General features: G+C 36.4%; 4 protein-coding genes across 7 annotated transcripts; 2 read left to right on the forward strand and 2 right to left on the reverse strand.

Moving 5' to 3' along the window:
* Positions 1-2741: 2741 nt before the first annotated feature.
* On the reverse strand, positions 2742-6406 carry LOC147563499 (FAD/NAD(P)-binding oxidoreductase). The gene is made up of 5 exons (XM_086638428.1): positions 5663-6406; positions 4349-4448; positions 4140-4235; positions 3961-4041; positions 2742-3094 (listed from the first exon to the last, which is right to left on the reverse strand). The coding sequence occupies exons 1-5, from the start codon at positions 6241-6243 to the stop codon at positions 3032-3034; spliced, it is 921 nt and encodes a 306-aa protein (XP_086494554.1). The 5' UTR covers positions 6244-6406; the 3' UTR covers positions 2742-3031.
* A 1129-nt stretch (positions 6407-7535) lies between these two features.
* On the reverse strand, positions 7536-11855 carry LOC147563500 (cyclin-dependent kinase D-1-like). 2 transcript variants are annotated; one of them, XM_086638438.1, is made up of 7 exons: positions 11602-11855; positions 10992-11290; positions 10810-10918; positions 8773-8898; positions 8427-8662; positions 8049-8342; positions 7536-7846 (listed from the first exon to the last, which is right to left on the reverse strand). In XM_086638438.1, exons 1-7 carry the CDS (start codon positions 11710-11712, stop codon positions 7783-7785), a joined length of 1239 nt encoding a protein of 412 aa, XP_086494564.1. In that variant the 5' UTR covers positions 11713-11855; the 3' UTR covers positions 7536-7782. The 2 variants fall into 2 exon arrangements, with proteins under 2 accessions (XP_086494564.1, XP_086494569.1); XM_086638443.1 differs by lacking the exon at positions 7536-7846 and having other exon boundaries at positions 8045-8342; positions 11602-11741.
* Positions 11856-12222: 367 nt separating this feature from the next.
* LOC147563501 (uncharacterized) lies at positions 12223-14833 on the forward strand. 3 transcript variants are annotated; one of them, XM_086638451.1, is made up of 4 exons: positions 12223-12405; positions 12500-12593; positions 13638-13847; positions 13928-14833. In XM_086638451.1, exons 1-4 carry the CDS (start codon positions 12331-12333, stop codon positions 14671-14673), a joined length of 1125 nt encoding a protein of 374 aa, XP_086494577.1. In that variant the 5' UTR covers positions 12223-12330; the 3' UTR covers positions 14674-14833. The 3 variants fall into 3 exon arrangements, with proteins under 3 accessions (XP_086494577.1, XP_086494588.1, XP_086494583.1); XM_086638462.1 differs by having other exon boundaries at positions 12238-12405; positions 12500-13242; positions 13607-13847; XM_086638457.1 differs by having other exon boundaries at positions 12266-12405; positions 12500-12703; positions 12850-13847.
* A 2119-nt stretch (positions 14834-16952) lies between these two features.
* On the forward strand, positions 16953-19451 carry LOC147563502 (beta-1,2-xylosyltransferase XYXT1-like). Its single transcript, XM_086664717.1, has 3 exons — positions 16953-17240; positions 17377-17460; positions 17595-19451. The coding sequence occupies exons 1-3, from the start codon at positions 17063-17065 to the stop codon at positions 19412-19414; spliced, it is 2082 nt and encodes a 693-aa protein (XP_086520843.1). The 5' UTR covers positions 16953-17062; the 3' UTR covers positions 19415-19451.
* The last annotated feature ends 1855 nt before the right edge of the window (positions 19452-21306 follow it).

The following is a 21306-nucleotide window of genomic DNA, read 5'->3' on the forward strand; positions in this document are numbered from 1 at the left end:
TCTATGGTGACATTTGTGGGGAATGCTTCGTAAACCTGTCCTTCCATGGGGACTCCCAACAGCAAAGCAACATCTCCGGGAGTGAACTCAATCATCTTCCCTCCGATGTTGAAGGCTTGCCTCTGTTTGTCGTAGCAGTATAGCAGATCATAGATGGCTTTGTTAGGCTTCTCCATCACATTCTCTTTTCGGAAAGTATTACTGGTCAATGCTTTAAAGAAGGCCCCGAAGGGTGAAGCAAGCAACATCGTCTTTTGCTCGTCCGTAATATCCATCGTTGATTCCCGAGCCACCTTAAAAACTGCTTTTAAATTACATTTGTAATTAAAAGCAGCTTTCTTCTTCTGCTCTTTAGCCTCTGTTGGTTTTGGTTGAGGCTCCACCTTGGCCACTCTCGTCTTTGAAGTAAACCCTCGATGCTTCACACAATCAGAAACAGATATGTCAGGACATTCAACAAAATGTTCAACACTAAACTGAATGCTACATCACTTTAAACAATGGCAGATCATTTTGGAATGTGTCTACACAATAATGAAAGATAACTATTTGGAGTAACATTTTACAGAATGACAACACACAAACAAATATGCCAAACCATTATATGGAATGTCAGAGCATAAACATTAATTACAGGACATTGTCAAAGATGTGTATACAATAACATACCTTTGCTTGTTGAGGACTAGCAACTTTTTTGCCTTTTTTGCTAGGCCCAGCAGAGGATGACTCTTCAGCAGCCCTCTTCCTAGGGCTAGCCCTCACTGGCGTCTGTTGTCTTTTTTCAGGAGCATCTCCTTTCTTTGTGTTTGTTTTCACCATCTTTTTAATCTGCAAAATTTGTTATGTTTTGTATTACACACCCACATGTTTCAAACAAACACAGAATGTATGTACACAATCAAAATGTCTTTAACATATACTAATTTCTTATACACAACCATGAATGTTAAAACAAACACCAATAAATGTCAGCACAGAAACCTAAATGTTAAAACAACCCTAACCTACAAACTTGATGAAGATTCATAAACACCCAAATGACCTTTCTGTGAAGATGCATGCTTCCGAAATCACAAACAACTATCAAAATGTCTAAACATAATCTAACATTTTTTCAACAACCCAGAATGATAGAACAAATCATTCACTTCATCAACAAAGACAGACCCCTAAAAATCAAAGACAAAGTACTAAATGTCTCCACAGAAACCTAACTTTCAGATCACAACCCTAAATGTTAAAACAAACCTAACCTACAAGCTTGATGAAGAACCATAAACTCTCAAATGCTTCCGAAATCACAAAACAAAAACCAAAATGTTTTATCACAAACTGTAGAGCAACTTAACCCTAAATCTTTTTTGAAAAACAACCCAAAATGTTTTCTCAAAAACACAAGATCAGACTACTGAACTTGAAATAATAAACCCTAATTGTTTGAAAACACCCCCAAATTTTCCCAAAGCCCTAAAACTGTACCAACAAACAAAGATCTGAAACAAAATACCCCAAAAATGTTCTAACAATCCTAATAATTTACCAACAACAGAGAGAGGATCAAGAGTTAAAAGAAGAACAGAGACGTACCTGTGTTTGAAAGAAAGCGAAATAGAGAGAGAAGCACAAGATTCGTTGAAAGAGAGCGAAATAGAGAGATAAATTAGTAGATCAAGTTGCTTAAATAGCTTTTCTAGTGAGAGAATCGCCGGTAACGGTTCGATTTTAGGGGTTAATGGCCGAAATCGTTTCGCTTGAAAAAGAGATAGAGAGAGAGACGGAGAGGCAGCTTTGAATGTTAGAAGATAGGAATCGTTTGATCGAGATAGAGAGGAGAGATAGAGAGAAATCGTTTGAATGAAGAGAGAGAGATGGAGTGGGTTTGTGTCTAATCAAGAAGGTTGTGAATGAAGAGAGAGAGCGCGGTGACCGAGAGAGAAAGAGAGAGGCTGGTCAGTCTCGGGTCAAATCAAGTCAGGGAGGGGAAGAGGGCAGGCTGTTTGGGCGGGAAATGAGTGAGGGATAAGATAGGGAACAATTTCTTTTGGAGGGATAGAGAGGTAATCTAACATTTTGGGTTTTTTTTGAAATATAATTCCCTATTGGGTTGGATTTCCTATTTGGGCTCCTTTTTTGGGCCTTAGATTTATCCTCTCAAAAAAAAAATAGAAACTTGTCACCAGAGGCCTAATCTTTTATGTTCTGTTCGAATTAATTTAAATCTTGCAAACTTGTAAAACTAAATTAGACTAGAAAGTGAAGATGAAGTTCAAGATTGTCAGGGAATATGAACATCTTTGTTAATAAAAGACATCGTCTAGTAGTCCTTCTCAAAATTTAAAATAAAAAATAACTATGTCTTCATTAGAAATAAAAGAACTAATTTAAGAAAAAGAAAACAAAAAGATAGTATAGGAGTTAAAAAAGAAATTAAAACTTTTCTCTCTTTCTCAATAAAAACATATGGAAGAGAAGGTAGAAGACAAAGACACAAAAAAAGCAGCATGACCAACTCTTTTTTCTACGAAAACTAAGATCATATATGCGAAAAAAAGGTTACAAGATTTTACAATTACTGAATATTGATCACAGCTAAAGAATTCCATGAGAGAAGAGGAAGGAGAAGAAATCACGGTGATGAACAAAGTAGCAACCTGCCAACCTTGTAGACTGATTAACTATGTATATGAGTCCGATAATAACAAAAATCGTACAACCCATAAAGGAAAATGTCATTAATGTGGGATGTAATCGAGCACTAAACATTTTTATTTCGATAATTTTGAGATGACAGTGTTTTTATAAACTACCAATGCCTAAGTAACTTACAGAAGTTGAAAAAGAATCGACGAAACTGCTGCTAAGTAGTTCCCATTATCACTCGCTTTTGGTTGACTATTGTTGATCAAATTATGTGTTTAATAAACAACAGAAATGCATATATATATATATATATATATATGCATCAAGAATGAATTTTATCTCGATCTTCTGTTCGAGCATTTGTTTTAACTAGAGAACCCGTATTTTGTCAGAAGTTCTTCAAAATCTTCTCTTTTGGGACTCCTTCAGCTACAAGCAATGAAGTAACTTCCTGCAAATACAAAATCTTGTCAGTCCAGACATTAATCTCATCGAAACTGTGTAATGTCCATGAATCTAAGTTAATCAGAAAACTGCTCTATCTTTCATAGCCATCAAAAGAAAATTAATACCCAAGAATTCTTAGAATTTAAGCACTTGCTGCAAAGAATAAGCCGCACAACCATCACCAGGAACGACTACTACTTGATTCTCCCTTGGATGGTTTTATGTCTAATTTCATTTTCAATTTATATCCCTTGAACAACTCGATTAAACCCATATGAGCGGTTTAGCCGTGGTAAATATTTAAAATTTGATCGTCATTTCCACATGATATTCTAGCGTTGATACCAGCAGGAGGTGGTTAAAGGCCTGCCTCTTAGTAAAGCTCACTAGTATGTGTCTCCTTGTGAGAGGTGAGGGATTCAAATGACGCCACCGTCCACTACTTAAGTGGGTCTAGTAATGGAATCTGTCAAACTTCAATCGTCTGGCTTAAATGTTGAGAGTCGGTATATACATATTACCATCAACAATTGATTATTTAAAAATAATAATCAAGTGAATAAGACAGGTCACGTTGATAGGAACCACACTACCACAGAACTGTGCAACTTGAACCCTACTAGATGACTATATTCACATAGTTTAAGAAACCTATTTGTTATTCTGCTTCTTGTTCAGTCGATCAACTTTTGGTTAAGGACAGTTGTAGTTAGACATTTAAAACACTTTTCGATATGACCACCTGCGAATGGTCAAGGGTTACTCGATTTCACTTCACAAATCAACTATAAAACAATATCAAATCTGTCAGGCAATTATACGACCAGAAGCATTTCCTTTATTGATTAATTGACAGAACAGAAGACGAACCTCGGCCATTTGTTTCTGCCCACAGAGAACTGCCCCGGTGGACAAAGGGTTGTATATGTGCTTGGCTCTAGCAAAGGCAGCCTGAAGAAGAATTATGCCAGTATAAATGTTACAACAACATAAGGTGCTATTAGGCATTTGATTTCAGGGTTTAAGCGAGACTTTAAAATTAGACCAACCTGAACAAAGCCATTTTCACCCTTCCAACTATCTCCCGGCTGTGATAAGACAGGTACGACCTTAACACCTGAAGACTCCCATTCCTTGAACCTATCCTAGAAGATAAATGTGTACCACAAGCTTGAGAGTCACTTCATTTCGTAAGCGATGTTGAAAGAACTTGACATAAAGTGATGAATGGATGTATCAAATATAAATACTATCTAACCTGATAAGCCATTCTCTGAAGATTTCTAGCTCCATAATATAGCCAGACATCTGGTCTCTTATTGGCATTGAAACCTGCCTCTATCAGAGACCGGATTGGACTGCATATAAAGAAGCAAAAGCCGATGATGAAAAAGTAGGTTACAATTGCCTTGATGCAAGAATAGTACACAAATTGCCTAGTCTATACTCTATATTATCTATATCATTGTTGATTACACCTATAGAAATCAACTGGATACTTCACTATCATAAGGTTCAGATTGAAGTTCAATAAATTCTTGAGTATCTCTAAGTAGCACGGGCGTCTATCTTTACCTCATCTATTTCGGGCAAAAGTGAGGTAGTGACCATCATTTTTCCAAATGTTTAGTATAGAATCTCATATCTTGAATTTCAAGGTCGTGCAAGTGGAAGTATTGGATCCACAAGTCGCAAGTGGTGGATTGGATGACCAAAAGAAGGTGAACAGCCAACAAGTATTATCCCAAAACAGTTGATACTAATGAAGCTGTGTACACCTTCAGCCAAGACGAATGGTCGTCGAGTATTTTTATCAAGTCTATAAGAGGCTTTACCATAACCGGAATCCTCAAAGCATGGGGTTTGGTGTTCTTTCTGGTAAGGCTTACTTGAACACAAAAACATACATATGGAAATTGCCTAATTCTTTCCATACAAGAACCTTCTGAATCTTCTTTTTAATGAAAACTAGATGGAGGGCGACTCAAAGGCATCTTCCTTCTATATTAGAATTTTATATGACCAAATGTTTACCGTGGCTCCAGACTAACGATAAGACAACTTATACTAGGGAAAGAAGTACGAAACATCTTCCAACCATTTTATCACTCCCATCATTGGAAATTACATACTTAGAAGCCTAGCAAAGAGCAAAAGACATGAAAACATAATCTTTCCACTCAAGGTGCCCTGGTAGCTGATTCAAAGTTCAACTTAAACAACTCTACCGACCAAGCCGAAAATTAAGTAAGGGAAGAAATGGTTTTAAGTTTCTAATATAACATTCATCTCTACATCTGATAATCATAGCACAAATCTTGGGTTCTATTGCATTTAAGAAAGAAAACCTTAATGCTTGAAGTTCATCATAAACCTCTAAACTCAAAGACTGTTACATCTCTTTTTCTCTTTAGGGTTCTAATTTTATAAGCTAATCACCAAAATCCAACTTAGAACAATCAAATTCAAACTCAACTACAGATCTTAAGACAACCCTTAACTTAGAAACTCAAAAGGATATAATAATAATACTAATAAAAATGAGATTTTGATGGTAAGAGAAAGAAAATACCTGATTCCAGATCCAGTAGCGAAAACAAAAACAGTAGGAAATTGTTCAGGAGGAGAGATTTGATTAATATCAAATCCATTACCCATAACTTGACTTAATTCAACAACATCACCTTGTTTTAACCCACAAAGAAGTTCAGCAATAGACCCAGAAACACTTTTAACTAAGAATTCAAATTCACCTTTAGAAGAAGAAGAAGAAGAAAAAGGAGGAGGAGAAGCAATAGCAAGAAAAGAAGGTTTTTCAATATCTGGTATTTTAACTTGTAAATATTGACCTGGTTTTGTATGAGATGAAATTAAATCAGGTGAATCTGAAACATCAATTGTTATATGAAAAAGATTTTCAGCAGCTTTTTCAACAACCCTTAATGGAGCTTGAGTCCAAATTGATGTGTCTTGACGAACAGCGGCGCAAATGGAAGCGAACCCACGCCGGCGGTCATGGTGGTGGAGGTCAAGGTGCCGTAAGATGGGACGGCGTAAGATAGACATGGGAGGAGGGGAAACATGAGGGCAGAGACGATGATGGTTCGTGTAAGAGGAGGAAGAAGGTGAAGAAGAAATTAGAGTGAGAGACATTTTTTTTTGTGTTAGCGGGTCTCTCTGTTTTTTTGGATCGGAGAAGTTGGTCCTTCTTCTCGCCGCCAATGATGGACTGATAAGATGCGAACGTGTGTCTATTCTATTTCACACGTGAGAGATATGTGAGCCTTATGATTTGGATTTGGGCTTTTGCTTACTTTTAGATTTGAGAATGGGAGTGTTTGTTTTCTAATTCTTAACCGAAATCTTAGTCGAAAAGTGAAGTGAGTCAGAGTCAAATTTCAAAATGTTTGTTTTATCTAATTCATAATTTGAACTCTTCTGAATAGCTAATATAGGTTGATTTGAGATTTATTCGAGTTTGAAGGTTCAATGTCACAAAATGAGATACGTAGAATTAAAAAGACGAGGAAAAAAAAACCACCATAAGCCATAAGTATCTCCTACTAACAACCAACTAGCATAGCTTGTTTCTCTAAGCCCCACGAGTGATTGGATTTCAGCAGCGAGCACCTTACACGATTGGTTCATGGGCTCGTTGAGTCCGCCTTCCCGTCCTTTCACCAAGGGAGCCTTTTTTCGCTTACGTGCCCCTCTACAAGAGCCATTATTTCGTCTAGCCCAATTTCACCCCAAACGAGGGGATTTGGCTCCCTTTATATTATAATAGGATTCCTTTATATTATAAAAGGACTATACAAAGAGTCAAACAGGCCTTGTAGAAGCTAAGATCGTCCCAGCCAGCCCATTCGACAATGCAATCTTGGACCTCTTGGTTGCGATGTGCTTGGATGAACTAGTATTCTACACGCCAGTGATGAGATGAAAACCACCCCCATTCAGTGGTTCCCGTGCCACCACAATGGCATGGCATCGAAAGAGTGACCGGAACCTGTCCCTGACCAGCTCGTGAGTAGCATAGCATCCTGCTGCTGGTCGGCACAGCTTAGTGTCCAGGTATTTTTTTATTGCCCCGCTGACCTTTTCTAGGCCTCCTTCATGCGTAACTGGATTGTCGATATCGACCGAATTTGTACTAACTGAAGAAGACAAAAGATCTTTTTTCTGCAACACTAGCCCTTCAGCCTAGCCCAAGAACAGAAAGAACAACTATTTGAGCTACATCCCTTGAAATAAGAATTGTAACCGATGAATGGGTAGTGCCCACCGGCATCTGTAAATTAAATGGGTGAGACTAGGATATAAAAGTCAGCCAAGAACCTGACTCGTAAAGCCACCCAAGAACCTTACTCGTAAAGCCCGCCCATGGAACCTGCTAAAGCCTACTCCATTGAGATTAAAACCAGAAAGGAAAAAAACTTGCAGCATCAAAAAAGACTATTGGATTCAACTGTGACCTTATTTTAGTAAGTGTACAAATATATTAAAAGTAGACCTAAAGGTATAAGATTGTATTCTTCTCTAGTCCTTCAAAACATGCTCGATCGCCTTCAATTTCCATTTTGAAAAAGACGGGTCACGGATTAGCAGTACCTATATAAAGTTTGCCTCAAACGGATGAGCTTATTGCTTCCAAACTGTGTGGAGTACGAAGATCAGAAAATGGACTTCAGATTATTCTTGATCAGGAGGTAGGAACTCAAGATCCAATTTTCTCTTCAGATGTGATCTATCAGCACTGCAGCAAAGATTATAAGTAATTTGAATCAACATCTTAACAACATAATAATGCCAGATTATCCACTTCCTTGTTGACCACGAGGTGGGTGAACTTTCGGGCTAAAAAGGCCTCTATTAGATGACACAAATGAAATCGAACAATGACTATTATAAAGTTACGATATCAACTACAACAAATTCAGGCCATACATATTAATTACCTGTTAAGTGTAGGTCTTGGCGGAAGTCTTGATCCGAAAGCAGATAAATCTACGGACATCGGTATATCACTCCTCCCTGTAGTCTCACCAGTTGATTGTCTGACATCACTTGAATTATCGCCGAGTCTCTCACGCTGAGGCATCACTCTCCTTGTCTTTCTTGGTGGAGAGAGAACAGTAGGAGCCTCTGGTTGTGAACTAAAATTGGGCGGTTTTGGATTTTGTGAATCCCCCTTACGAGGTGGTCTTGGAAGAAGAGATGGCTTTGTCGGTGCTGGAACGGTTGAGAAATACCTGATGGAAAGTCAAACACGTATGAGGAACCACAAATGACTATCAATTCTTTCGAAACAAATTTGATGAAGTTTTCTACATTACCTGTGCTCTAATGCTTGTTCAGCGGAAATTCTAACATTTGGATCATATGTGAACATTCTCGATAATAGATCTAAAGCGTCATCACTTGCCATTGGGAATAATGAACGAAGTGGAGGTGCAGGGACAAATTGGTATTCTACATAGTCAGGAAGGAAAACCATGTCTGGCCACTGAGAAGGCTTTGGAGTTCCGAAGGCGGCAAATATCTTTCCTAATTGATCTATATCACTAGAACCCTGTCATAGAAACAAAATTATCGATTAGTACCGAAATGTAGATTACAAAAGCTCATATCGATCTTTTCCCACTCTTTTTGACATATAAATCCATCGGAAGTAATATGAACCTGTAGAAAAGGTCGTCGAAGGAGAAGCTCGGCGAATATGCAAGCTGCACCCCAGACATCCACAGCAGATCCATATTGTTTGGCACCAAACAAGAGTTCAGGTGCTCGGTACCATCGAGCAAACACCTACTCAAAGAAATCGGTCAGTTTAATGCAGAAAATGTAAAATCTAGATTTATAGTTATAGCTGAACATTATAAGTGGGCATTATAAAATTTGGTGTCTGCAGAAGCAACATTTCATATACCAAATTGGCGTTATCTTGTCTTATGAGTTGTGCCTTCACTAGCTGGCCCTTAGTCACTTAAATGATTATATTCATAGAAAGTTCAAGGATTTCCTTCTTTCATTTACTGTGAACTGAGAGGTTTAACCTGGGCTGGATAGCAACATCTCATGTAGCAGCTGAAGCATCAGTAATTAAGCAACCCAATCACCCACATCTCCATCCTTTCCACTATACTTGGGTGTCGTTTGGCAATACAAAATAAGTAACTTTTTGCTTATTCAAGTAAAAAAGTCAGTTTGGGTAACGCAAAATTGTTTACGTAAGTTAAAATCTGACTTTTTTTTTTTTAATTCGTACTTTTTTTTACTTTAAAGTTAAGCTGCTTAAGTTCACAATATATACACAAATTTTACTTCACAAAGTTCTTTTTATCTACTATCGCTCCACCACAACAAAATCTCCGCCACACTTCCACCACCACAACAAAACCCCCACCACCACCATTAACCCACCTTCACCACACTACCACCACCAACCCACCTTCACCACCACCACCACCATATTTCCACGGTTCCACCAACATTATATCTCCATCACCAGAACGACCACCATCGTACATCCACTATCACCACCACCACACCTCCAAGGCTCCAACACCCTATCTATCACCACAACCATCATCACATTCACCACCTTTGTCACAACAGTAATCATGAAAATTATAAATAGATTATATTAAAATCAAGTATATCCATGAGAAAATGAAAACAGAGAAGTAAATTATGTTACCGAACTACGTTTTGACTTTTTTGCTCATAAACAACTATTTTGTCAGATATATTTTTGATAAATTTTACTTTATTGCAACAAAAGTCCTTCAACTAAACGCAAAAGAAATTCTATTTTGGGTTGCTAAATGACATCTTAGTTAAGCCCTAAGTGTGTGGCCAAGAGAAAGACTTTTTCAACTTTTCCTCATTCAAGACATTAAGGTGTCATTTGGCAAATAAAAGTAGGACTTTTACTTCTAGTAAGTTCTTTTGCATTTAATATAGTAAGAATGTTTCAAAAGTATATTTGGCAAAATAGTTACTTATAAATAACAAAGTCACCAAGTTAATTTGGCAACATAATTTGTTTTTCTATTTTTTGTTTATTTGTTCTCATAGAGATAATTCATTTTACTTTACTCGTACGCTTTCTATTGTGACAAAGGTGGTGGTGGAAGTTGCGGTGGTCATAGTGATAAAAGATTGAAAGTGGTAGTGGTGTCAGACCTTTAAAAAGAAGGTGATGGAGAGATGGTGGTGGTTGAGATGTGGTTGTGATGGTGATGAAGATACAACGCTGATGGTTGAAGTGTAGTGGTAGAGATGAAAATATGGCATTAGTAGCGTTGATGTGGTGGTGGTGGTCGTGGTGAAGGTATGGTGGTGGTTGTGAAGGTATGGTGGTGAGGTGGAAGTATGGTGGTGGTGGTAGTTACTAGCCAGAAAGGTTCGATGCAGGATATGGTTCACCATTAGAAATACAATGACGTGAGTCAATCTTATTCCGAGATGAATAGATGATGACACAAATAAGTGTGATTGTGCATTTTCCAACAGAAGCAATATAAATAGCCAATATCATTATTCAAACCTTGAAGATATATGAAGAAAGAAGACCAACAAAAAAATTATGTCACATAGCAAAGAAAATCAATGCATGTTCAAATCCCCAACGAAAATATTATAATAAACTAGACATACTTCAAAATTCTAAACGTCATAGAATACTTAACCAATTCGAAAAGAGTAATCTCATACCTGATGAGTGAATTTCCGATCCGGGCTCCCAAAAATACGTGCCAGACCAAAATCTCCTAGCTTAAGCTCCCCATTAGCTCCTATCAGTAAGTTGTTTGGTTTCATATCCCTGTAAATTGAAGTTAAGATACATATATCTTGCAACAATTTATAACAATTCTACCACTTGACGCAAATATTACCTGTGTAAAACCCATTTCTTATTGCAAACGAGAAGCCCTTTTAGTGTCATCTGAATAAAAGACTTCACATCGGCAGGAGAAAGAACAATGTTTCTATCACGAATAACGGCTTCGAGATCACTTTCCATGTACTCAAACACCAAATACAAGTTACCCTTGTGAGGAAATGCATCGATTAATTCGATAATATTTGGGTGTTTTATCTCCTTGAGCAACTTAATTTCCCTGAGTGCAGTAAAATTCACACCTTCCTTTTCATTCCCTAATCGAATTTTCTTAATGGCTACTGTCTGATCTGTCTGAACAATCAAATAAATTTCTCACAGAATGAATTTAGGTTTTGATGCTTACATTTTCTTACTGAAAGGGGGGAAATAACATAGAAGTGAAAGATAAAGTCATAACTTCTCTCTTGGGCGTTTGTTAAAACCCTAAATTAGACTCAATTCAAAATCGAACTTATGAATGCAAATAAATTTTTTTCTTTTTAAACAAAATTTGGGCTCGAGAAGCAGATTGATCCTCTGTTTGTTTGAAATAATCTCAATAAAACCCCAAATTAAGAAAAAAGAAAAGAAAAAGAAACAACAGGGGATTAGGGTTTTTATACCTTAGTATCGGTTGCTTTGCGAACGACTCCATAAGTACCTTCACCGAGAACCTCTTTCTTACTGTATCGATCTGCAAGTCTCTTTGCTAAAACCTGAGTAACTTCAGCCATTATCGTTGCTATTGTCTTGTATTAATAAGCATCTTTTTAGGGTTTCATTTCTGAAACCACGTAGAACAGATGTTCAGCCACGCCCAGAGAGAGAGAGAGAGAGAAGAGGAGTAAACGGAACTAGCCAAAGTAAAGAGCGAAACAAGGAGCGTTCGCATAGGAAAAGGAAAAATCACTGGATAAAAGTGTCGCTAAATATTTTCTGAAACAACCACAAAATATTGACCAAAGACTGTCGCGAAAATGGACAATAAAGTGTCGCTAAAAGTGGACCACAAATTGTCGCTGAGATGCCCGAAAAATGTCGGCAAAAATTAACCATAGAGTGTCGCAAAAGGTAACAACATGAGCGTCACCGAAAGAGTGGAAAAGAATCGTCGCGAGAAACGAAACGTGGTCAAAAGAGCAGCACAAACTGTCACAGAATCTTACAAGATTTGACGCCCGGGGCGCCTTCAAAACTTCTGTTTCATAGGTCTCCTATATTCGGTGCCTGTAAAATTTCGCAACGCGCAAACCTAGCGAAAGATCAATTTATTGGCCTCCTTTTGTCGCCGGAAGGAAGAATTGAAAGAGGTTTGAGAACGGCAGGAGGAGAAAGAAAGAGAGAGAGAAGAAATGGCGAAAGTTGCAAGAGAAAACCTAAATCGCCTTCTCGTTTCACATCTGAACACAATCCATGATACTTTCCAGGTAAAACTTCTACTTAAATCTTGATGTCCAAAAATCTTTTATGTGTTGATTTCTGTGGGTACTGATTAAAAATTCTGTACTGGTATGAATGAAGTTGTTAGATGAGACACCTCCTTCTTCTCTTGAGAAAATCAGTTGGCCGGAGGTGATAAAAATGTCGGAGCAAGTATCAAGACAAGCAACAGTAGGTATAAATTGCTCTTCCACCCTTTTTCTCCTCATTATTAGTTTCTGGGTGTTACTAGCTTTGGTTATATAACATCATGGTCATCAAATTGAACTCATACCCATTTTTAAAGCAATGACAGTTAAAATACTCATAATTGTTGAATTCTGAACATAAAAACGGTGTGTGATTATTGCGGAGATAATCTTCATTGGACATTAGAAAAAATTGTGGTTTTGTTGTGTAAATACATTCTCGGTTTCGTAGTAGAAACCAAGCGATTAGTACCTATTTATCTTAGCTGGACTTATTTCTCTTTGTTGGTTTCGAATCTCTTCTAAGAGCAATTCCCTCAAAGGGAAAAAAGGATCACATTTTGGTTGAAGGAAATCTATATTGTATTGCCTGCATATTATGCATGACATTCTTCATTTTTGAAGTTATTCAATCAATCTAAGTGAAACTGGAGTGCCGGACTAGAATGTGGTAGCTTTTGTTGCAGATAATCTTGGGTCTAAGCTGTATGGTTTGCATAATACCGAACAAACATTGTTATGTTAGTCTTTGTCGAAGATTTGGAGCATAGTTGCTGTTACAAATAAATTATTTTCTGTCAAAACTCGTACTACAAAATCTTCAACAAAAATATTTATTTAATCGGTCGACTCAATGTTTGAGAAAGCGTTTTTACGCATCGATGCGGTTTTCTTTGACAATGCGAGGCTGTGCCTCGAGGCGGTAAAGAGGCGTCACATCGATCTCTTATATTTTAATATAGTTATAGTATTTTATTCCATTAATAGTGTATTTTATTGAATTGTTTCTAACACTACGAAAACATAATTTTTTTAATAGTAAAATTGAAGGATATGATTTTTCTCGATCACTTCAACCCTTTTGAAAACCTCTAGAAGTTAAAGATAAACAAAGAAAGTTACTACAACACAGAGGGGTAAGTTCTGATGCGGGACGCCTATATTTGACTCGAGGCGTACGCCTCGATGCACATCTTATGCGCCTTTTTAAACATTCGAGTGATCCATTATGCCTTTGGTCGTATGTGCAGCTGGAATGTTGTGGGTCGAAGAAACTCTTAACTATCAGGCTTTAGAGGAAAACATGGGATCCTATTTCAACGTACTCCAAGGTTTCCTTTTGCTATCCCATGGGAGTAAGTTAGGTGCTGGACCTACTCTTTCTTCCTGTATCCAAGCATCTGCAAAACAAGTTGTCGATAGCAGTTTTTCATTCTTTAAAGAAGCTGTTTCTTCCTATGGTAACTTCTTTTCTTGAATTCCTTAACTTTCGAACTTGTCTTTTTACAGCTTTCCACTAATATTAATGAACTCTATACAGGATCTCGTACCAAAGATCGAAAATCTTTGATCCCGAAGTTAGCCGGAGTGGTATGGGAAGCCTGTGATTCTCTCAAGAAAACACCTAACTCAAACTACATTGCAATTGGGAGAGCAATAACACAAGTAGCAGTATCCATAAAGGATGTCCTTCGTGAATTGAATGATTTGAAACCAGCTCCATCTGATCCAACAAACGAAACTCTTGACGAGTCCACTTCTGAATTATCTCCTGATCAGCCTGAAAAAGGCGATGAAGAAGAAGAAGAAGATGATGATAATGGGTTAGGTACGGGGGATCTTGGTAGTGACCTATCGCCTGGGGAAATGAAAATCGCAGAATTAGCTATAGATATTGTTTCTAATACACTTGCAGTCATCAAAGAACTTATCCGTTTCATAACTAGTTTACTTAAGCATTCAGAGCTCAAAAACAGTAATGAAGCGGTTAACTCGCTAGAGACATTATTGAAGCTTTGTCAAGAAATAGGAGTTCAGATCGACGAGCTCGGTGCATGCCTTTACCCACCCCAAGAAGTTTCCTCAATAAACAACGGAATAGAAACAATATCTGATCGTATTCGTGCAATCCAGGTGGAAGTTCGTAGTTTTGGAGTTCCCTCAGAGAGCTTTTCTCAGGCAAGTGAAGATTTAGAAAGTTCAGTGAGAAAATTGCAGAATGAACTTGAGATATCTGAGAAAACATTATTAGTAACCGAAGAAATGCAGAATCTTGCAGTGAGTTAAACATAAACAGTAAAAATGCAATGTGGGTTTTGTAAACACATTATGGAAGAGTACTTCTCAATGTTATGAATTGGTGATGGAGAATGATCAAACTTAAGAATGATAAATTCTTATAATGTTTGAAATGATGTTTATGAAAATTTGATATACATGAAACAAACCAACTTTAGTTTTATTTTTTCGATTAATCAGGCAAACTATTCGAAGTAGGCCTAGGAGAAAGGAAAGTTTTCGAACATTTTCTTGTAAAGAGTGTTCAATGGTCTCCATTGATTAGCCATACCTCATGCTTACCTGCCAAGTATCACGGCCGGGGTACTTTCTCAGTTTCTCTCACTACATCGTGGCCGTCCAAATACCCGTCCGGGATTCGGCCGGGTACTTGCCGGGCATACCATCCTTTGTGTATGGTTTTACCTACTAATCAATAATTCCATTTTAGAATTATGAAGGCGAAGAAAAATGAGTGTTAGGTTGGAGTTTGACTTGTATTTGTGTAAATGAATGAACTAGTATAATTATTGTTACATGAAATATATTTAGAAAAGCTGCCACAATTGACGTGCCCCAATCATTATGAGGTTGGTAAGACTGAAATCTCCCCATATTTTGACAATCAACATAAAAATAATGAAATTGTTAGTATAATAGTTAGAATTGAAGACGGGATCAGAATCATCCCAAAAAAAAAAAAAAACCTAAAATCATATTGTCAATACCTACTTCAAGATTCTAGCCCAAATTCATTACAGGTGACTATTACTGTCAAACAACATAGTTTCCTCTCCCTACGGTATATTATCATAGATAGAGAAACTTAGCAGCCCTCAAAGTTGAACCAATAACTCCTTTTGAAATCCAAATATTTATATTTTAGTGCGGAATTGAAGTTGAAACTTCCAGAATTTCAGAGTACATGTCTTACCAACTGAGCTATTAGTTGTTGGTTGAAGTACCCTCCTACCTGAGCGGGTATATACGGTTCCAAATATTAGATGAAACAATTTTTTTCGTTTTCGAGACTGAACTCATACAGTCCTATAACAGAGGTTGAAGTAGTAATGTAGTATTGATCCAAAATCAATTCTCTTCTTCTTGCCTGAAATTAATTTTGTTCCTTTTTCTAGAAATCATTTAAGGTGTTTGATTATTTGTGGGCTACATTTTTTTCACTATTTGTGTTGTCTTAACACACTCAAACTACTTTTCACATACAATATCATCTTCATAAATGATAGAATAGACTAATTCGAAGTTTATTTAGACTTAAACGAAATCAACTATTTTTATTTTAGGGTCAATTCTTTGTCTCTCTCGTTAAACTTTCTCGCTCGTATGATAGACGGTTAATTCCTATTTAGGTCTAACAGTTAGGTATGCATTTTAGTCTACTCTATGATTTTTGTTGGGTTGCCTCTTGGTGAAAGTACAAACTCACATTTTATTTTATTTTTAGAAAACACAATCACATACAAACTCACAACTTAATGACGATGATGATTGATTAGAAAACATTGAGTTGCTGTTGGAGAATCTTCTTATATTTTAGAATATACTAAAAATTGAGAATCATAATTTCATATCAACTGACACAAAATTTTATTTTGGTCCTTCTAATGTTCTTTCTTAGTCTTCGTATTAAAATAACATAATACCATGGAACATGATGACACACGCGTGCCAATCAACGACGTACCACATAATATATAATTAATTGTAACAACCTCTCATTAGCAGATGTCCCATCACTTTCATTGCACTCGTAAGCCAAATTTACTAATATAGCTCCATCAATTCTCTAGTTAGAGAGAGAGAAAGGGAAGGATGTCTTTTGCACGATCGATCATAGCGAGTGTAGTAGAAATAGATACATGATTTTTCGTGACAACTATATGAGCCATATGTTGTATAGCTCAAAAGGTAGGTACCAAAAATATAACTTTTAATAAAAGTAAAACCCATTCTATTTGGCCAATAACATATGCATATTTCAAGTAGAGAAATATTTTTTCGAGTTTTACTCTACCCGTTAAGACTCCAAGTCTAAGTTTCCAATTTGTCACTTCGTTCTAATCGTGCCTCCTTCTCCTAATAGTCTTCATCAATCAATCCCCATTTTCAAGAAAATTATTTTCCTAACAGCTTGTAGGAACTTTTAGTTAATATAATCATAATTTGTTGATAATCCATCACTTTCAAGGCATAGGACTCTTAAGTTATTCTATGCTTTAATAATTATCATCCCTCTTATATATAACATACCCAAACTCTACTTCATTAAACCAGTACACCATACAAAAGAAACAAGAAAGAAAGCAAAACCAATCTCTCTTTCTCTCTAATTTGTCGTTACGTTATCGTTATCAGTTAGTAACGTAACGTATCATTCATGGGGAACAATGAAGAAGAAGAAGTTTATAATCATATCAAGTACAAAGAAATATTTGCTAAAAGTTTTAGCAAATATGAAAGGAGAAAAATGGGATATTGGGGTATGATTGCGTTTTTTCTAATCGGAGTTACTTTTTTCACCGTTTATCAACCTTCATTTATTCATCTCCCCATTTGTAAGTATTCTTATTTTCTCAAATTTTCTTCAATTAATTAAATTTCTATTTTCATTTATTAAGATAATGTGAAATTTGTTCGTTGTCCGCGAATTTGTACTTTTTTTTTTTTCATTTTTACCCTCGTATTTTGAAGCAAACCGAAGAACATCAACATTGATGGATGTTGGATTGAGTGTGGTAATGGATGAAGAGAAAGGTACCCTAGCTCAACAACTAGGTATGTCCTAGATTTTTGGTTTTCGACGGGATACTAGTTACATTTTGTATACTACTTATATTCGTTAACATTTAGAGCTTAAGTTATGTCTAAATGGTATCTAACCCAGTCGATAAAAACTCAAATTGTGTCAGATGGTGATATGAAGCAGGAAATTGAAGTTGTAGATAGTGAAACGGAGACCACCGAAATCAAACTCTCAAATAGTAAAACGAAGCAGGATTTTGAGGTAGAAGCTGGTGAAGTAAAGCCAGATATGGGAGTTCCATATATTGAATTGAAGCAGGAAACAGAAGTTGCAAACACTACGAAAGATGCCCGGGGAAACGAATTTCCAGATACTACAATGAATTCGCCGGAAATCAAAATCCCAACTACTATTGTGAATTCGGAAGAAAATAAAATTCCAACCACCACCATAGTAAATTTGCAGGGAAGAGAAGTTCCAAATATTGCAGAAAGGAATACCGAAGGCAAACTTCCAGGAACAACAAATTCACAGGAAATCAAAATCCCAACTTCTACTGTGAATTCGCAGGAAATCAAAATTCCACCCAACCCGTTAAATCCACAAGAAACTGAAATTCCAAATAATCAACCGAAAAATCCGGAAGTCAAAGTTCCATACACGACGAATTCCCAGGAATTCAAAATCCCAGCTACTAAAGTAAACTCACAAGAAACAATGGTTTCCGACAATATTGAAGTGAATCAAGAAATTAGAGTCCCAAATGCTACAATCACTCCACAGGAAACCAAAGTTTCGGAAGCCGAAATAAGGCAAAAAATCATATCTCCAGTGTGCAAATTGGAAAGGAAATCAGATTCTTGTGATATCAAGGAAATCAGAATCCATGGAAAATCATCCACCATACTTTACAATTCTCATGAAAATGGATATTTCACAACAAATGAGTCATGGAGGATTAAACCCTATGCTCGAAAAGAAGATAAATCGGCAATGTCGAGTGTTACAGAGTTTACGGTTAAACCATTTACCGAAAACAACACACAAACTCTTCAATGCACTCATAACCATAACATCCCGGCGGTAGTCTTTTCGGTTAGTGGATTCTCTTCCAACCATTTCCACGATTTCGCTGATACTTTAGTCCCACTTTTCCTCACTTCTCATCAATTTAACCAAGAAGTTCAATTCCTCATAACCAATATCTATAGACCTTCTTGGATTAAGAAATATGAACCAATCCTAAAACAACTATCTAAGTACCCAATAATCGATATCGACAAAGAAGACAATGTACATTGTTACCCAAGAGTTCTATTAGGTCTAATTCATCACAAAGAATTTGGAATAGATCCCTTAAAACCACCTAAAGGTTACTCAATGACTGATTTTAGTAAGTTCTTAAGAACTTCATTTTCATTACAGAAATCTATGGCTATAAAGCTTAGAGATGCCAATAAACACAACAAGAAAAAACCAAGGCTTCTACTTATTTCGCGTAAACGGAGCCGAAAATTTGTGAATGAAGGTGAGATAGTTAAAATGGCTGAAAGTTTGGGATATGAAGTAGTTGTGGAGGAGCCCGGAACGACGAAAACTTACCCTAAATCTGTGGAAATAGTGAATTCATGTGATGTTATGGTGGGAGTTCATGGAGCTGGTTTAACTAATCTTGTTTATCTACCTACTAATGCAGTATTAATTCAGATAATTCCATTTGGACCAGGAATGGATTGGCTTGCTAATTACTTTAGTGAGCCAGCAAAAGAGTTAAAGTTGAAATATTTAGGGCATAAAATAAGATTAGAAGAGAGTTCTTTAATAGAACAATATTCACTTGATGATCAAGTTCTTAAGAATCCTCTCTCAGTTAGTAAACAAGGGTGGGAGTTATTTAGAAGTGTTTACTTAAATAAACAAGATGTAAAACTAGATGTTGTTAGATTTAGGGCTACTTTGGTTAAAGCACTTAAGCTTCTCCATTAAGAATTAAATACATGAGTATATAATGAATTTGCATGTTTAGTTCCAACCTTATTCTCTTTGTATATACTCTTTTGTATTAATTTTTTGGTTAGTTATGTTGTTTTTCCTATTTGATTTGGAATGTCACACTAATTCGACAATATAGTTGTATTAAATATTTTTGGAAAGTCGGTCGGTTATAGATCAGCAATAATACTGGTTGTGTGCAAACTGATTTTGAAAAAATATCGGAAAAAAGATGCAATCAAGTAAAATTCCTATATAGTTTAGTATATGTATGATTGTGCATTTGTGCGGACCAACCTTCAAGGTCGGTAGAGATATCGACCGATCTGACACTTCTGGGTCTCACGGCTTAAAACACGTCATCTGGAAAGCGTTGTAATCTCACATAAGGTATACCAACTTCATCTTCGACCTAGGTGGGGATTGACTTACATAGTACATATTAAAAATGTTAACCCTTTAAGCTATTGGAGAGAACTTAGTGTCCAAACATTAACATATAATGCATACTAGTATCTATCTTTGAAGATCTCACGAATCATGCATTCAACCGCCAAGGGCGGAGACATTCTTTGAAATTCTTTCATATTATACTGAGAGCCAAAGACAAGTACCAGACACGCGTGAATGGCTGTTATAACATCTAATATTATATATCACCTTAAAACATGCATGAAAATGGACCATTGAATTGGCGGAGCATATCTCTACTGCTCTTATATTAAGGCTTTATAGAGGTATTTTACGTCTTTCTATTTTAATTTGCCTGCATATCACTCTTCAAGTCACGAGTCGTGCCTTAGATCACTTTTAGTCTTTGTAACTGTCTGCCTCCTCAGGCCCTTAGATCACTATCAGTTTGACAAAAACAATTAACATAGCATGAAATCTATGTATGAATATGGAAGCTTCAATCTTAAGTGGAACATTTCAACTCATCTTTAAGTGAACCCTCGTGATTCCGATTCGAATCATCTTAACTCAGTGTCGGTTGATTTCAATTAATTTCGGGTGTAATCCACACAACCCAAATGTTCGTTTGTTTATTGGATATTTGGTATTATATTAATCATTCTATAATCGACTAGTTAAATAATGTATATTAATTCATATTCTATGACAAAATTCTTTATTTGTTTCAACTAGCAACAATATCCTGGCTAGTTATGGCCTTCTTTCACTGAAAAGAGAATAGTACCAACCCAAATTTGACAACTAATCACCTACTATAGTCAAAACAGGAGGTTGATTAGACCAAGCTTTTGCCCCATTGCGTAAGTTTATTGTTAAATTCACGATTATATAAATAATCGGAGATATGAACATAAGATAAAGACACGATAATTTAACATGGTTCGGTCGAATACTCAAGACCTACATCCACGGAGAAATAACTCTTTATTAATAATCACCACATACAATTGTATGTGGGTTTGATCGGTTACATTGGTCAGACATAGCTCGACGAGTTTTATTCCTAGAACCCTCTCCTATTTATAGATGACTTAGGGTTTAAGGTTTCCTAGTTTCTGATTACTAAACTAAGAAATAATACAAAATCTATCTAATATTACCATTAGATAGTTACAAGAGATATTCTGAATATAAGAAACTAAATCTTCACATATCTTCAATATATCTTCAATATATCTTCAAATGTCTTCAAATATCTTCAATATTCTGAATTCTTCTTGATCGTCGGATCTCGTCTTCTCGATCCGTCACGTACATACACGTATATTATTTCTGCAACTTATCTTGACCGCCAGATCTCCTATTTTCGATCCTCCTTATGTAACATATCCTATTATTTATGGTATACTATTACATTGTCTAGTAAACCACATAGAGCACATTTTTTTGTATGTCTTGTTCTTTTTTTTTTA

The sequence above is a fragment of the Eschscholzia californica genome, unplaced genomic scaffold (genome assembly GCF_041429995.1).
Source record: "Eschscholzia californica isolate CP2 unplaced genomic scaffold, dmEscCali1.0.p SCAF_1, whole genome shotgun sequence".
Classification (NCBI taxonomy): Eukaryota; Viridiplantae; Streptophyta; class Magnoliopsida; order Ranunculales; family Papaveraceae; genus Eschscholzia; species Eschscholzia californica.

What these genes read in the sequence shown, in the direction of transcription:
- LOC147563499 (XM_086638428.1), bottom strand. Translation starts at nt 6,243, where the DNA reads ATGTCTCTCACTCTAATTTCTTCTTCACCTTCTTCCTCCTCTTACACG. An exon ending in GTGAAAATGGCTTTGTTCAG is followed by an intron (nt 4,042 to 4,139) that starts GTTGGTCTAATT and finishes ATTCTTCTTCAG; the next exon opens with GCTGCCTTTGCTAGAGCCAA. An exon ending in GGCAGAAACAAATGGCCGAG is followed by an intron (nt 3,095 to 3,960) that starts GTTCGTCTTCTG and finishes TTGTATTTGCAG; the next exon opens with GAAGTTACTTCATTGCTTGT.
- LOC147563500 (XM_086638438.1), bottom strand. Translation starts at nt 11,712, where the DNA reads ATGGCTGAAGTTACTCAGGTTTTAGCAAAGAGACTTGCAGATCGATAC. An exon ending in GCAAAGCAACCGATACTAAG is followed by an intron (nt 11,291 to 11,601) that starts GTATAAAAACCC and finishes TTGATTGTTCAG; the next exon opens with ACAGATCAGACAGTAGCCAT. An exon ending in TTCGACGACCTTTTCTACAG is followed by an intron (nt 8,663 to 8,772) that starts GTTCATATTACT and finishes TTTCTATGACAG; the next exon opens with GGTTCTAGTGATATAGATCA.
- LOC147563501 (XM_086638451.1), top strand. Translation starts at nt 12,331, where the DNA reads ATGGCGAAAGTTGCAAGAGAAAACCTAAATCGCCTTCTCGTTTCACAT. An exon ending in ATCAAGACAAGCAACAGTAG is followed by an intron (nt 12,594 to 13,637) that starts GTATAAATTGCT and finishes TCGTATGTGCAG; the next exon opens with CTGGAATGTTGTGGGTCGAA. An exon ending in AGAAGCTGTTTCTTCCTATG is followed by an intron (nt 13,848 to 13,927) that starts GTAACTTCTTTT and finishes AACTCTATACAG; the next exon opens with GATCTCGTACCAAAGATCGA.
- LOC147563502 (XM_086664717.1), top strand. Translation starts at nt 17,063, where the DNA reads ATGGGGAACAATGAAGAAGAAGAAGTTTATAATCATATCAAGTACAAA. An exon ending in ATTTATTCATCTCCCCATTT is followed by an intron (nt 17,241 to 17,376) that starts GTAAGTATTCTT and finishes CGTATTTTGAAG; the next exon opens with CAAACCGAAGAACATCAACA. An exon ending in TACCCTAGCTCAACAACTAG is followed by an intron (nt 17,461 to 17,594) that starts GTATGTCCTAGA and finishes AAATTGTGTCAG; the next exon opens with ATGGTGATATGAAGCAGGAA.